Source organism: Gymnoscopelus braueri, assembly GCF_963280865.1.
Source record: "Gymnoscopelus braueri genome assembly, chromosome: 5".
Taxonomy (NCBI): Eukaryota; Metazoa; Chordata; class Actinopteri; order Myctophiformes; family Myctophidae; genus Gymnoscopelus; species Gymnoscopelus braueri.
Window position 1 is genome coordinate 24193751 of NC_137606.1, and position 14092 is coordinate 24207842.

The 14092-nt window shown below is 41.3% G+C and overlaps 3 protein-coding genes across 4 annotated transcripts in view; all 3 read right to left on the bottom strand.

Moving 5' to 3' along the window:
• Window positions 1-1836, bottom strand: part of LOC308085081 (glutamate receptor ionotropic, kainate 1) — a gene marked incomplete at its 3' end in the record, with an annotated part of 40196 nt that extends 38360 nt beyond the window's left edge. For both annotated transcript variants that reach the window (XM_080428142.1, XM_080428143.1), the window contains exon 1: window positions 1697-1836. In XM_080428142.1, coding sequence (XP_080284268.1) covers window positions 1697-1781 — 85 coding nt within the window. In that variant the 5' untranslated portion in view covers window positions 1782-1836. The remainder of the gene's footprint in view (window positions 1-1696) is intronic.
• A 5782-nt stretch (window positions 1837-7618) lies between these two features.
• LOC308085086 (claudin-8-like) lies at window positions 7619-10002 on the bottom strand. The gene has a single exon (XM_080428149.1). The coding sequence runs from the start codon at window positions 9833-9835 to the stop codon at window positions 8768-8770; it is 1068 nt and encodes a 355-aa protein (XP_080284275.1). The 5' UTR covers window positions 9836-10002; the 3' UTR covers window positions 7619-8767.
• A 1481-nt stretch (window positions 10003-11483) lies between these two features.
• Window positions 11484-13851, bottom strand: cldn8.1 (claudin 8.1). The gene has a single exon (XM_080428152.1). The coding sequence runs from the start codon at window positions 13712-13714 to the stop codon at window positions 12905-12907; it is 810 nt and encodes a 269-aa protein (XP_080284278.1). The 5' UTR covers window positions 13715-13851; the 3' UTR covers window positions 11484-12904.
• Between the last annotated feature and the right edge of the window lie 241 nt (window positions 13852-14092).

A 14092-nucleotide genomic window follows, 5' to 3' on the forward strand; every position in this document is an offset into this window, starting at 1 on the left:
ACAGTGTGCCGCGCTATGAGCTTGTAGATCTGCTATTTTTGAAAAATCTTGAAACTTATTATTTATTTATTTTTTCAAAAAACTGTTTTTTAAAGAATCGCCTCAGGTCTTAATGGGTTAAATTAAGACTAAGGATTTGCCTTGGTACTTCTTTGGCGCTCTCCTCTGTGATGTGAGGTTGCTGCCTGTAAGTATACCATACTGTATGCTGAAGAGAATTTCAGCATTAAAAAATAAGATATTTTTGGTTGTCTCAAGGGCTTGAGAGAGTGGAGGAGTACCATTATTATTACCAAGCCCAGTGAAAGGAGTGGGTGCCAAATGTCAGCCACAATCTGATGCCAAATGCTTGCCAAGACAGAGACATTTTAATTGAACAGAGGCATACACACATACCATATGGGAGAGATTTTGAGTTTGAGGATCAGGAAGAAAATGACAACAAAGATTAGTTGGCCTCAGAGAGTGTTATATGATTTAGAAAGATTAACAGTATTGTAAAGATCAGGGGATGGTGACCTATTAAAATTCTGTGTCAACACAACTCTAAGAATTAGAAGTGGATACGTTAACACTTTAATTTTGTGTACATTATAGGCTCTGTTGCCCATGGCCACTGATCCTGGCAGTGAGTTCGACAGCTATGACATTTGTGTGATGCAATCCTCAAATGAAAGTAATTGTAGATTGCAGGTAGAACTAGGGTGGAATCAGGTCATTTGGGACACTTTTTGGTAACAAAAATTACCAGGATACCATAGAAAAAAAAGCTGGTTACTCACTCCAATGATGTTATAAGTTATCACAGATCTCTGCAATATTTCTGTATTGACATGTGTGTTGTAAAGTGCACTTCTTTACAAATTACAGACCCTTCTCTCTTGTCCCAAGTTTACCTGACATCACTCTAATTGAAAATGCACAGTATAATTAAAATACAAATGTTGACATTAGCTCATTCACAGTCTAGTAGGCTACTGTTGGGACATGCAACAATTTTGTCATCAAGGCTATCTGGGTGCCTTGGACCAATTCACAGGTTACAGACCATGGGGCAATTATTGATCAAATGTTAGCCAACTGTAGGCTATGGGGGCCAACTTGGCGTTCAATCTCACTTTCACTCTCATCAGGACCACATTTAGCCTATACCACTTTTCTCCACCCAGATGTTGTTTGGTCAATGACTCTGTGTGCCCCTCATCGAGGTCATTTGTTACTGGCCTCCCTCACCTGTGTCGTGTGTGATTTTTGCTAATGAAAAACACAGACTGAGTGAAACAGAAAATATGACCTGATGAAAAAGGAACAGCTGAAATTGAAAACACTCTTTCTGGTTATATGTGGTCACTTGACAAAGTCGTAATTTTGAATATTTGCCCTGATTCAGAACAAAATATGTTTTCTTTCTGATTATATGAACACTTGACCATGTGCTAGTGTTTTATCCAATCAAAACTTTGAATATTTGCACTGATTCAGAACAAAATATGTTTTCTTTCTGATTATTACTTGACCAAGTGCTAGTGTTGTATCCAATCAAAACTTTGGATATGTGCACTGATTCAGAAAATAATTATTTATTTCATTAAGAGAACGACTCTGCCTACATTTAAAAAAATGGCTTCATGCTGATAGGCAACCCTTAAATAAATAGGTAATTAAGTGACAAATCAGACAAGTCAGGTCCACTTACCGATTCTAAGGACTTGCTGCGAACTGAGACAAAACTCCGCCGTGAAGTACAGCAGCCACAGTAACAGTCCCTTCCTTTTCTCCATGGTAGGCTGCTCGCTCCACAGTCCAATTTAACATTGATAATAGGCTATTTCCCCCTTTTTTTAAGTCATGCTGATAACTTATCAGTTCTTGTATCCACAACGAAGGGACATTGGCATCCAACCCACACCTTCCTCTCACACATTGTAAGAAAAGGGAAAGAAAAAACCCTCTACTTCTTGCAATTGGTGATAAAACTCAAAATAACTCCGTTTTTTCCCCCCATTCTAAACTCCTGCAGCAATTCAGATCCCTGTATAATGTCCCCCATCAGCGCATGATATCTAATCTAATCTACTTGTAGCTGGTCTACATCTAGAATGAAGACCACCGTGAGCGTCCCTCTTGTCTGCAGCTGATCCACATCCGTGGATGCGTCCTGAAGATTAACTTCAAATCCTGCCACATTCGACCTCCACCATGTCTTTGCTCTAGTTTAGCCCACAGAGGAGTGATTAAATCTCTATGCTTCAGTCCTGATGGAAACGCAGATGATGTAGCACGCAGCCTAATCTTCAAACTGGTGGGTGATGGACACCCTGCAGATTATCTGACGCTGTCCAACTAAAAAAAAAAATGTTACCCATAAAAGGATGCTTGTTTCTTGAATCAGCGCAGTTAGTAAGGAGGAAGTGTTGAAAATTATGTTGAAGATTCCGAACTGGTATTCACGGCATGTTTTACATAATTATGGGTAGGCTACAGAATAAGAGTAACCGGAAGCCTCGCCCCAAAACACACTCACCCCCATTTCTTTTCGTGGACCCCCAGAGATTCTTGCATTCGTTTTACTGAGGTTAAGTTTAGGAATAAAGTTAGGTTTTAGGCATAGTTTTACTGAGGTTAAGTTTAGGAATAAGGTTAAACTGTTTAGGTATATAGTTTTAATGAGGTTACGTTTAGGATTATCTAGAGGCGACCGCAGGGGCGGCCTTTCCTATCACCCGTTTCAATTGAAACGGGCCCCCAACCTCAGGGGGCCCCCACAAAAAAAAAAAAAAAAAAAGTTTTTTTTTATTTATTTTTTTAAAAAATATTTTTTGACTCGCATCCCAGTCCGGGGCCCGCCTCTGGCTGGCCGACGTCCAAGAATTTCATGCAAGAAGAGGATGTAGATCTGATTGAATCAGGGCTCAGCTCAAGTGAATCATGTGCAGTGAGTTGTTTTAGCTGTCTGTCCATGGTGGAAGTGCAGATAGCCTAATTAATTTAGTTCGAAATGCATCATTATGGATTGTGGAAGCAAACCAACTTCAGTCCACAAATTATTAAAAATAAAAAAGAAAAAAAGAAACGTAAAAAAACTTCTTTTTTTTTTTTTTTTTTTGGGGGGGGGTGCATATGGGGCCCCCATATGAGCTCTTGAAACGGGCCCCCAGATCATTAAGGCCGCCCCTGGGCGACCGTTCCGAGGTCACCGGATTTTCCCCGGGCTGATTGTGTTTTGGGGCGAGCGTTCTTGTATTCCAAATAAGTGCATGAATTAGCTAGGTTTCGATTTGTCGTCCTCTTAGAACTAGCCTACCTTAATCAGTTAAATAGAAATAATATATATATATATATATATTATTTTTTTATCCCACGATTTTGTTACCTTTTTCACCCGGTGCCAATTTTGTAAGCGATCCTGGGCGCTACACTCCCCCCACCAGCCTAGGGAGCTCAGAGCCGAGCTCATGCCTCCTTCAATGCATGAGAGCCAACTGATCTTCTTGTCACCTGACAGGGGGGAGTTTCCCTGGTAGGACGTAGCACCTGGAAGGAACACGTTATTCCAACCAGTTCCCTTCCCCTCCATCAGGCGCCCCGACTGTCATGGGGGAGGCGGTATAGTGACCAGGATTACTACATGTTTTTGTGAGGGTATTAACTACCCTAGGAGACACGGGGAGAACATGCGAACTCCACACAGAGAGGCCCTTTCACCAACCCCACCTAGGGTATGGGCGCTGATGACGTGGAGGAGAAGACACGCCTCCAGCGCCCACAGCGTCCCTGGCGGGAATCGAACCCAGGACCACTAGCTGTGAGGCGACAGCGCTACTGACTGCAGGCGCCACCGTGCCCCCTTATAGAAATAATAATAACAATAACAACAACAACAAGTCAACAACACATCTTCCAATAATTTAGGTACATCAACTTTATTATAAAAAAAATAGACCTATAGTGTACCATAGATGTAAAAGTAAGAGCGTCATCTAATTAAATGCATGGGACCATAAAGAACCTGTGACCCTAGACCAGGGATATTCAACTATAGATTAGGCAGGGGGACACAATTGTAAAATGACAACAAAACCGTTTGTTGTGCTAGGTCTGATAGGACACAACAATGGATGGACACATTGTCAGTGTTGGGGAAGCTACTTTGAAAGCGTAGTTCACCATTAAGCTACATTTCTACCCCTGGAGGAATGTAGCTTGTAAAGCTACCGCTACATAGAAAAAGTAGCTCAGCTACCCAGCGTTAAATTGAGAATGTACATGAAACAAAATATAAAAGTCACTTGCCAGCAGAAATATGCCTCTCAACTGAGTTTTATTTAAAAAAGGTTGACATTTTCTTTAGCAAACATTTGTGTTCCTAAAGCATGTTTCATCAACCCCTGGGCTTGTGATGGACATTTTCCTCAAACTATATTTTTTGCTAAGGACATACAAAATAAGTGGTCAGTAATATTACCATAAATAAAATACTAATGCATACTAGTCCAGTATAGACATGATGGAGAACACATGCTGTGTTTTTAAAGAGGGAGAGTTGTTAGTCCTCACCCCTTTGAACTTTATTTTATTTTAATAATATAGTAAGTAGGAAAGCTGAGAGGGAAGGCGTAGATGAATTTGTAACCCATTTTCCAAAATTGCTTTAAAAGTCAAGTGTATTATTGTTATTATTGCCATGACCATCTCTGCACTTTTGTCTATTCTACTTCACTTTCTCCACTTTCTAAATCGAAGTGATGGCTTTGAACCTTTCAAAGCATTAAAGACAATCAGAGACGGTGAGAAGAATTGTCATGTATGTTGACATCATCCACCGGTCATTACTCATAAGCTTAAACAACTCGGGCTCAGACAGATTTTTCCAGGCCCAGTCATAAAGCACGTATCCGCCACTGTTTGGTAACTGGTTTAACAAGGTTTGAATACCTGTCTGGCAGTGTCTTTATTAGAGTGTTAATGTCAAAGGGCATTTGGGAAACCCAGTTCTATCCTGTTAAGTCAAAATCAGGTCATTCATTGGCATGGAAGACCTTTTTTTTATGGTTCTCTGCAGAGACGTTTCTGGGTGGGGTCTGGGCACCCCCAGGGGTCCCTAGCAAAATTGCTTAATAGCATCAAAATATATTTAACCTAACCACTTTAAACCTATTTCATACATCAGCATACAACAATGGACAGCAGGCATCTGGATGAGAGTGCCTGTTGTGAATATGAACAGTGTGGATAATTCAATATCATGATGATGAATGTCTTGCCATTTCAAAGGGGGTTCCTTCTGGTACAAGAACACAGCAACCAATGGTAAATCAAAAATGAATATATTCATTTCATGTTATTGCCTAAAATTGTAGCTTATAAATTGAGTAGGCCTACCTACAAAGCTACAAAAAATTACCCAAAAAGTAGCTTAATTACTTGACGAGGTACACTAATATGAATGTAGCTCAACTACCGCAAGCTACAGCAAAATGTAACTAAGTTATGTTGCTCAGCTATAATAGCTTAATGCTCCCCAGCAATGCACATTATGTCCATTATGGTAACTTATTAGGGCCTGCTTCATAGTGCATTCATGCATTTTGGTGTTTGATAGGAACATTTCTGTGTCAGTCCTTTCTTTGTGCACAGCTTAGATTTTGATATTAAGAAAACAGGAAGTAGATATTTCAGTGTTCTGTGCTTGGAACCATCTTTGTGTGAAGAGTAAGAGTGAGACAGGCTGGCATGGTGAAGTGTTACATGTTCAATGAAAGGTTTTTTAATTTAGTTTTTAGCACCCCGGTGATAAGAGCACATGCTCTTATGGTGTGTTTGAAGTGGATGAAGACGGAAGATGGCCAAAATCCACACAAAGCTAATGGATGCATAAGGAGAATAATTATTTGGTGTAATTAATCAACAATATCCACTCAAAACTCAAAAAGAAATAGTTACAAATGGATGGTCTGTGATGGATGAACTGCACTCAAAACCTTTTATGTTGAGGTGCCAAAATAATTGCTGAACTACTTCAAAGCTATTATTCTGAAAGAATAGTAGTTAGTTTGTTTCTTTATACTATGAAAAGGTCTTTATACTTTTACTTGAGGCCTACTTAAGACATATTTTAATGTCACCAGATGCTTTTCTTAAGTAGGCTTTGACCCAAGTGGTTTTCTTTTGGGTGACTTATGCACCAATGATTACATTTGGGTTCCTGAAGCAAAAATCCAAGTAGCCTACTGGTGGTACTGTGTAGGTGTTATAATTTGGGACCCTCACTAACATTCCTCCATTCTACATATTTTCTACATTTTATTATTATCTGTTAATGGTTGATTAACCATTAACGAGCTTCGGTTAACGGTTATTTTTAAACATTCAAAGTCAGTCATCCTCCTACAACCAACTGAACCATCTAGTAAAAATTCTTTGCATTTCATTTTACATTGGAAGTTGGAACATACGTAATATGTTCCAGGGGGCACAATAAAGCTTCGCTGGGGCGGATTTGGCCCGTGGCCCGCCAGTTTAATATCACTACGCTGTCCAACGCTGTCCATTGAGTTATAATGTATCGGTCTGTTCAGGTAACCTCGCGTCACCTAACCCAGTGGTGGAAAGTAACTAAGTATATTTACTTAAGTAGGCTACTGTACTTAAGTACAATTTTGAGGTATTTGTACTTTACTTGAGTATTTCCAATTTCCAGTACTTTTACTTCTACTCCAATACATCTCAGAGGCAAATATTGTACTTTTACTCCACTACAATTATTTGAAAACTTTAGTTACTAGTTACTTTTCAGATATAAATTATGATATAATGAAACATACATTAACCACTTTAACCCCATTTTATACTTGGGCTATTTGAAAATAGCCGATCTACAAGCTCACAACGCGTCACATCGCGACGCGTTGTGAGCTTGTAGATCTGCTATTTTCAAATATTTAGCACTTTTACTTTTGGTACATTAAGTACATTTTGATGCCAATACTTTTGTACTTTTACTCAAGTAAATTTTGAATTCTGGACTTTTACTTGTAACAGAGTATTTTTATATTGCAGTATTGGTACTTTTACTTAAGTAAAGAATTTGAGTACTTTTTCCACCACTGACCTAACCTCGCGTCACCAGACTTTCCACCTCTGTTCAGGACAGATCACTCACCGTGTTCTGTGATGCCATCTAGTGGTGAATAATGAATGATAATAATAACAACCGGGTGAGGCTGTCAGCAATGAGCATAGGCTGGCCACAGATGATTGGCTCATAAATGCTGAAGTATATTCCCTTTACTTCAGTCCTTCGTGTTATTCATCTAAATACATTTAAAGGCCATCCATACAATACAGTGTTAGCAGTCCATTGTTATAGGTATATCACTGAGGAACTATAGGCTACAGCTTGTATCCATGCACCTATTCATTAACAAATGGGAGAGAAAGTGTGCAGGGCAGACACACCACTTAAGTTTCAAGCTAAAATAGGGTCTATTCATTGGCCCTCCCATGTAACACTACCAGCACACATCGAAAGGGTTTAAACCAGTGTATTGTGAATTTGTACTTCCATGTACTGTGATTCTCATGTCTTACTAAATAAAAGTACATCAATCAATCAATCAGTGGTTTTCAACCTTTTTAATATCAAGGTCCATTATTTATTCGCCATTTGAGCCGTGGACCACCATTTGATGAGATTTAGCCTCTCAGACCCAACAATATTTTGTGGTCGTTAAGATATATAATAAGAGTTTGTCCACAATTCCATGCTGTATTGATGTGGTACCAATAGGAGAGATAACAGGCCAACATGGATCAAAATAACAATTATTTTACATTCTCTAATTGTGTAGACATTAAGTAATGCAGATGAGAGAACAATAATTTAACTCTTGAGAGCTTAAAATACATTTTACACTCTCAAGAGTTAAAGATCTATAAGGGTCCATTTGGTTTCCAACTCTCCCTCATTTAGCTGGGGACCACCTGGAACCCCTCAAGGACCACTGGTTGAGAACCATTGTTTAAACACATACATCTTTAGCTCTAAAGGCTTAAAACTACACCAGCAAGCCTCCCACTTAGCCTGCTGGTGATTAGGCCTTGCCGCCTTGCCAAGGCCTACAGTACAAATTAAACCAATGCACCTGGGGATTACAAACCTTGCCTGCACCTCTTGTTCTAGATCTGTCAATTTTGACCTTTAATTTTGATGACAGGATATATTTTCTGCCAACTTGTTGGCATGAGAATTTGTTATGGGAAAGCACACTCATAGTACCTGGCAAGAATGAAGTATGTCACACTGTTTACACTGACAACAAGTAGTCCAGTGTACAGCACAAAGTAAAAAAGAAACACACATATTAGGACATTTTCAATGTTTTACTATGATACTATGATTATTTTAAACTTTTAAACTAAAGATAGGCTACATAATAACAACATTCACATCATTTTTGTTTGATAAGTAAAATAAATATGTTTTTCACCACCCAGGTGCAGAACATACACACTTTAGTCTAACTGAAAAAATAATGAATTTTCACAACTCTGTTGTGTTACGTTCACTGGGATCTTTATCAGATTCTCAGACCTGAACATGAACTTGATGAAGATCTCAGTGTTGGAAACATTATGATATTACTATGTCAGAAATACATTTTGAGTTGCAGACAGTGTTATAAGTTAAATCAACCTTTGATGATTCTGGATAAAAGCAGTCTTTGACGCTGGCGAAGTTCAATAAAAGAAAAGACCTCCAAATGCCTTAGATGTACATGCCGGCGCCGCTGCCACTGTAAGACTGTGGTCCAACTACTGATTTACTGTATCCTATGAAAACAGGATTGTGTGGAACAGGATGGTAGCTTGAAGCGTAGGACAAGGAGGGATTGCCTGTATAACTTGAGGAATGATATGGAGTGGTCTGTTGACTTAAATACAAAGAGTTCCCCGGTGTTGACAGGCTTCCACCATAGTTAGAGCTCTGAGTAGAGTGTTGTCGACCCACGCCACCTTGATTTGTTCCGTTTTGAACCAGGTCTGGGCTGTAGACCACAGGCGGGTTGATGACTAATCCATCAATTGTCGCTGGAACATTTGGCATGAAATGGGATGGGTGCCGTCCAACAAAGCTGTTGTACGGCAGAACGGGCTGGCCCAAATCTGCCCTCATGCTGGGCACACTTGAAATGGGATGGTACCTCATCAGTGCTGGCTTGTATCCGTTCATGTTAGCTGGATGGTATACATCAAATGAACCTTCGTTTAAGGGCACACGGCGGCAGACAAACAACACGGCAGAGGCGAAGAGAACAGCACCGGTCACCCACCCGATGTAGAGAGCATCTCCCAGCTCCCTTCGCTGGGCGTCGATGAGCAGAGGATTGTAGAAATCTCGAATGATGACATGGCCTGTCCAGGACACGGGAATGAAGACACAGATAGAGGCCAGGAACTGCATACCACCTGCAACCATTAGGATAATGACCTTCACACGGGCGTTACCTTGAATGCATGAGGTGCAGCGCATCCCCAACAGCGCTACTAGGAGCCCTATTCCTGACAGGGCCAGAGAGCAGCACATCAGGCCCCTGGCCGCTTGCAGATCAGGGGGCAGAAAGAGCAGGGAGTCGTACACCTTGCACTGCATCCTGATGCTGGCCTGTCTGTAGCAGTTCATCCACAAGCCCTCCCAGCGGGTCTCCATCACGATGATGTTCTCCCCAATGAAAGCGGTCACTTTCCACATCGGCATGCCAGTGGTCGCAGCGGCTCCTATCAGTCCAACCAGGCCAACGCACACGGCAGCTATCTCCATAATTCCTTGAACCATTATTGTGCTGTGTATAACGTATCCAAAGACGTTAAAATCCAAGTTAAAACTGAGGCATCTTAACACATTTAAGCGTAAGATCCGGTGTAAGACCACATTACAACAGAAATTGTCTTAGTAGAAATTGTAGTTGTACAGAGCAGTGAAGGACCCTGTTCTGATCTGGAATAGAGTGTATGGTATGCAATAGTGTTTGTTGTGGGAGTGATGCTTTGTGGTCACCTGATTAGCTGGGAGCAATGAGGGTAAGGAGGACCACTGCTTGTTTTGTGTTTATGGTTTCTGTGGCCATAGGGGCCAAACCTCCAGTATCACAGACATCAGCTCCTTCATTTATCAGTCCTTCATGCTTTTCACTATTACCCCTATCAATATAACATGAAGCTATAAAACTAAATGTGTAAATGTATTAAACTGACAATGCAGTACTTGCTGCATTAAAAGCCATTTTAGGTGTCGATCAATGATGGTAGTGAGTGAGTCTTAACCCTGATGAAGGCAGCGTGAACTACTGACTCATTGATGTGTTGGAACTTTGTGCAGCAACTCTTTCTTTCCAGTGTAGATCAATGATTGTGTACCTACAAGAATTGCTGTAGTACTGCTCCTCTCCACAAGAGAGCAGAGAGGAACTTGGTGAAGCTGACGGTGTCTCACACTGTCACACACACACACACACACACACACACACACACACACACACACACACACACACACACACACACACACACACACACACACACACACACACACACACACACACACACACACACACACACACACACACACACACACACACACACACACACATACACACATACATACATATACACACACACACACACACACACACACACACACACACACACACACACACACACACACACACACACACACACACACACACACAATCAGGGCCCAGTGTGTAAATATGGGGCGGGTTTATCACCAACCATATTGTTTGAATTTGCCCCTTGGAAATGCAGGTTCCACACAGAGATTCCAGACTAATATCTCGCAGACTCAGTGATATTAGTCTGGCCATGGCTGGCTACAATATTAACCCCCCCCCCCCCCCCCCGCGTGCGCGCGCGGACACACGCACACGCTGCACGCGCGCGTGCGCGCACACACACACACACACACACACACACACACACTCACTCACATATGCTAGTGTGTTAAAAAAAACATTTGCAATGAAGATTGGACAGTGTTGCTGTAGTACTATCTGCGTCTGTGTGTCTGTGTCTGTGTCTGTGTCTGTGTGTCTCTCTCTCTCTCTCTCTCTCTCTCTCTCTCTCTCTCTCTCTCTTTCTCTTTTTCTCTCTCTCTCTCTCTCTCTCTCTCTCTCTCTCTCTCTCTCTCTCTCTCTCTCTCTCTTTCTCTTTTTCTTTTTCTCTCTCTCTCTCTCTCTCTCTCTCTCTCTCTCTCTCTCTCTCTCTCTCTCTCTCTCTCTCTCTCTCTCTCCCTCTCTCCCTCTCTCTCTCTCTCTCTCATATGAAATGCATGTAAAATACACAATTGTAAAATCTTATTCATTGCATCACAAAATATTATTGTAATGCCATGACTATACTTAACAAGAAAGGCGTTTATAAATTGTTAGGCTCTTCAGGTCAGTTCATAAAAAGTGGATTTTCTTTATTAAACTAATATGACATGTATACAAAATATTTTTAGTGAATAGAAATATGTGAGGAAAAACACATGGGTAAAATACATTTTCATTTAACAGTCTCAAATGATCTAAAGTCGATTGTCAGTGGCCCAACAATCAGTTGTGATCCACAGTCCTGTATCTCATTCAAAGTGACTTGCAAATGATGTCACGTGATCATGCTGCCTGTGAGGTCAGCCATTCGTTTTCTGTTTACACAGAAGCTAAGCCCTATGGCTGTGTTGCTTCTGAACCTACTGCCTACACCTTAAACAAGCAGTCTTTATTGTCTTTGTTTCATGTTTACATAGACATTCGCTGTAGTCTGGTGTAAATAGTAAATACTCCCAAAGGGCTACATTAAGTCTTATCTGATGAATTATTCATTATTAAACCTGTGGGTGAAAGAAAAAGATCCTATTAAAGGTTTTGTTCAATTGTCATGCCTTGATATTAAACTCTTAATGTGATATTCAATTATGTTAGAGTATTTGTGTGGGTTACTTAGACGTATCTTGATCTATAATATTAAACAATGGATTTCCCTGTTTCCTGTAGTTATTTCACTGAATATTTATATTACTTATTTTGATCTGGAGCCTACATTTCCCTCTTATTTTCTTTTCTTTTTTATATAATTTAGCAAATTGTATATCAATTTTAGCCATTTATTGCAGTGGAGATAGACGGGGCAAAAGGGATGATATAGAAAGATTCCCTTGGCTACATGGGAACTGAAACTGAGATGATGCAGTTGGTTGGTGTCTGGGAACTTCTGTATTATAATAATATAATAACTAAAAGAGGACTGGCTGAAATGCATTTTTCTTTCTTCCTGATTGATAAAAGTACGCTGGTCTGAAACAGCTGATTTTGGGGGCTAGCTATGTGAAAACCAGCATAGAATATATATCTCTATAAAAGTACACACTCCAGGCAGTGTAGCAAATACCATTTCCAAATAGAAATTCAACAATAAACCCAAGTACTTTGTACATGAATGTTTATACAGTATATTCAAGTTTCAGTCACTGCTATGGACCACTGTCATCCATATCAGGTGACAAAAACCACATGAAATGTTACAATCAACACAGAAGTAATGAAAATGTGTATTAGCCTTACCCTATTTCACTACTAAGGCTCCAATTTTTTTTTATCATATGCAACATTCCCACTAGTGCTCTTCAACAACAAATTAACATAAGTACATTCATAAACATAGAAAACAAATCTTCATAGCCTACATTAACTTTGTCTTGTAAATCTAGTCATTGAACTTAAAGAAGCTTTTTCAAAATGTTTCGAAATGTATACAGTCATGGCTTAAAAAAAAGTTTTTTGGTCTTTTAAAGTTCCTTGTGTTCCGTTTGAGCGTAACTGAGCTCATCATTACCTGTGCTCAGTGCTCAGAGAATGGCCACAGCGCTGCGTACAGAGGGGTATCTGGAGTGGTGGCTGTAGTGGCTGTAGTTGTAGCTCTGGTTGGAGGGATGTCTGGAGAGAAGAGGCTGGGGCTGTTGCTGGGGAGGATACACCAGCTGCTGGGGAGGCATCACCAGCTGCTGGGGGTGTAGGGGATGTTGAGGATAGGCCATGTACTGGGAGTTCCTGGAGTACATGTACCTGTCTGATGCCTTGTCCTCACTCTGTATATTGCAGCAGGTAAACATGCAACCTCCAGCGAACAGGAAAGCAGAGGCCACCCAACCGATGTAGAGAGCCTCTCCCAGCTCCCTCCGCTGGGCGTCAATCAGCAGGGGGTTGTAGAAGTCCCTGATAATGACATGGCCCGTCCAGGACACTGGGATAATGACACAGATGCAAGCCCCGATGATCATGCTCCCGGCGATGACGAGGACTATGCGCTTGACCCGGTCGTTGTGTGTGTTTTGGATGCAGGAGGTGCACTGCATCCCAAACAAAGCGATCATCAGACCCAGCCCGGCCAGGGCCAGGGAGCAGCACATGAGGCCCCTGGCACACTGCAGGTCAGAGGACAGCGCCAGGAGAGAGTCGTACACCTTGCACTGCATCCTGATATCTGCTTGTCTAAAACAGTTCATCCAAAGCCCCTCGTAGCGGGTCTCGAACACAATGATGTTCTCCCCGATGAAAGCCGTGACGCGCCACATTGGCATCCCAGTGCTTGCAGCCGCCCCAATGAGTCCAATCAAGGTCAGTAAAAGAGCCACTACCTCCAGTGATGAGTTAGCCATCGTCCTTTTCCTCTTATTGATCCCGGTTCAGAGAAACAGTGGTGTCTGAATGGTGACTGCTCAGAGGGGGAAGCAGGTTCACTCTATACCGTGCATCCCAGTGGAAGAGGCACTGTTGTGTATGCACCTGTACTGCCTCCTCCCTGAGGAAGAAACACCGTAATGGGAGGGGTGGGAACTCTGACCTGTTGCTATGAAACAGAACCCTCGAGGACTCTTTTTTTCCCTTTGTGCACCTATCATGTGAGCTGTAGTAAGCTTCCACTTTGTTTATTCACAGGTCTCAACTTACACTCCTAGATTGTGTACAATGAGCACACTAATATATTAGGTTATCGTTATGCACATCAACTAGACTTGAGACTATTTGAGTCATTA

Excerpts from the sequence above, each read along its gene's own strand:
- LOC308085086 (XM_080428149.1), bottom strand. The coding sequence starts at position 9,835 with ATGGTTCAAGGAATTATGGAGATAGCTGCCGTGTGCGTTGGCCTGGTT.
- cldn8.1 (XM_080428152.1), bottom strand. The coding sequence starts at position 13,714 with ATGGCTAACTCATCACTGGAGGTAGTGGCTCTTTTACTGACCTTGATT.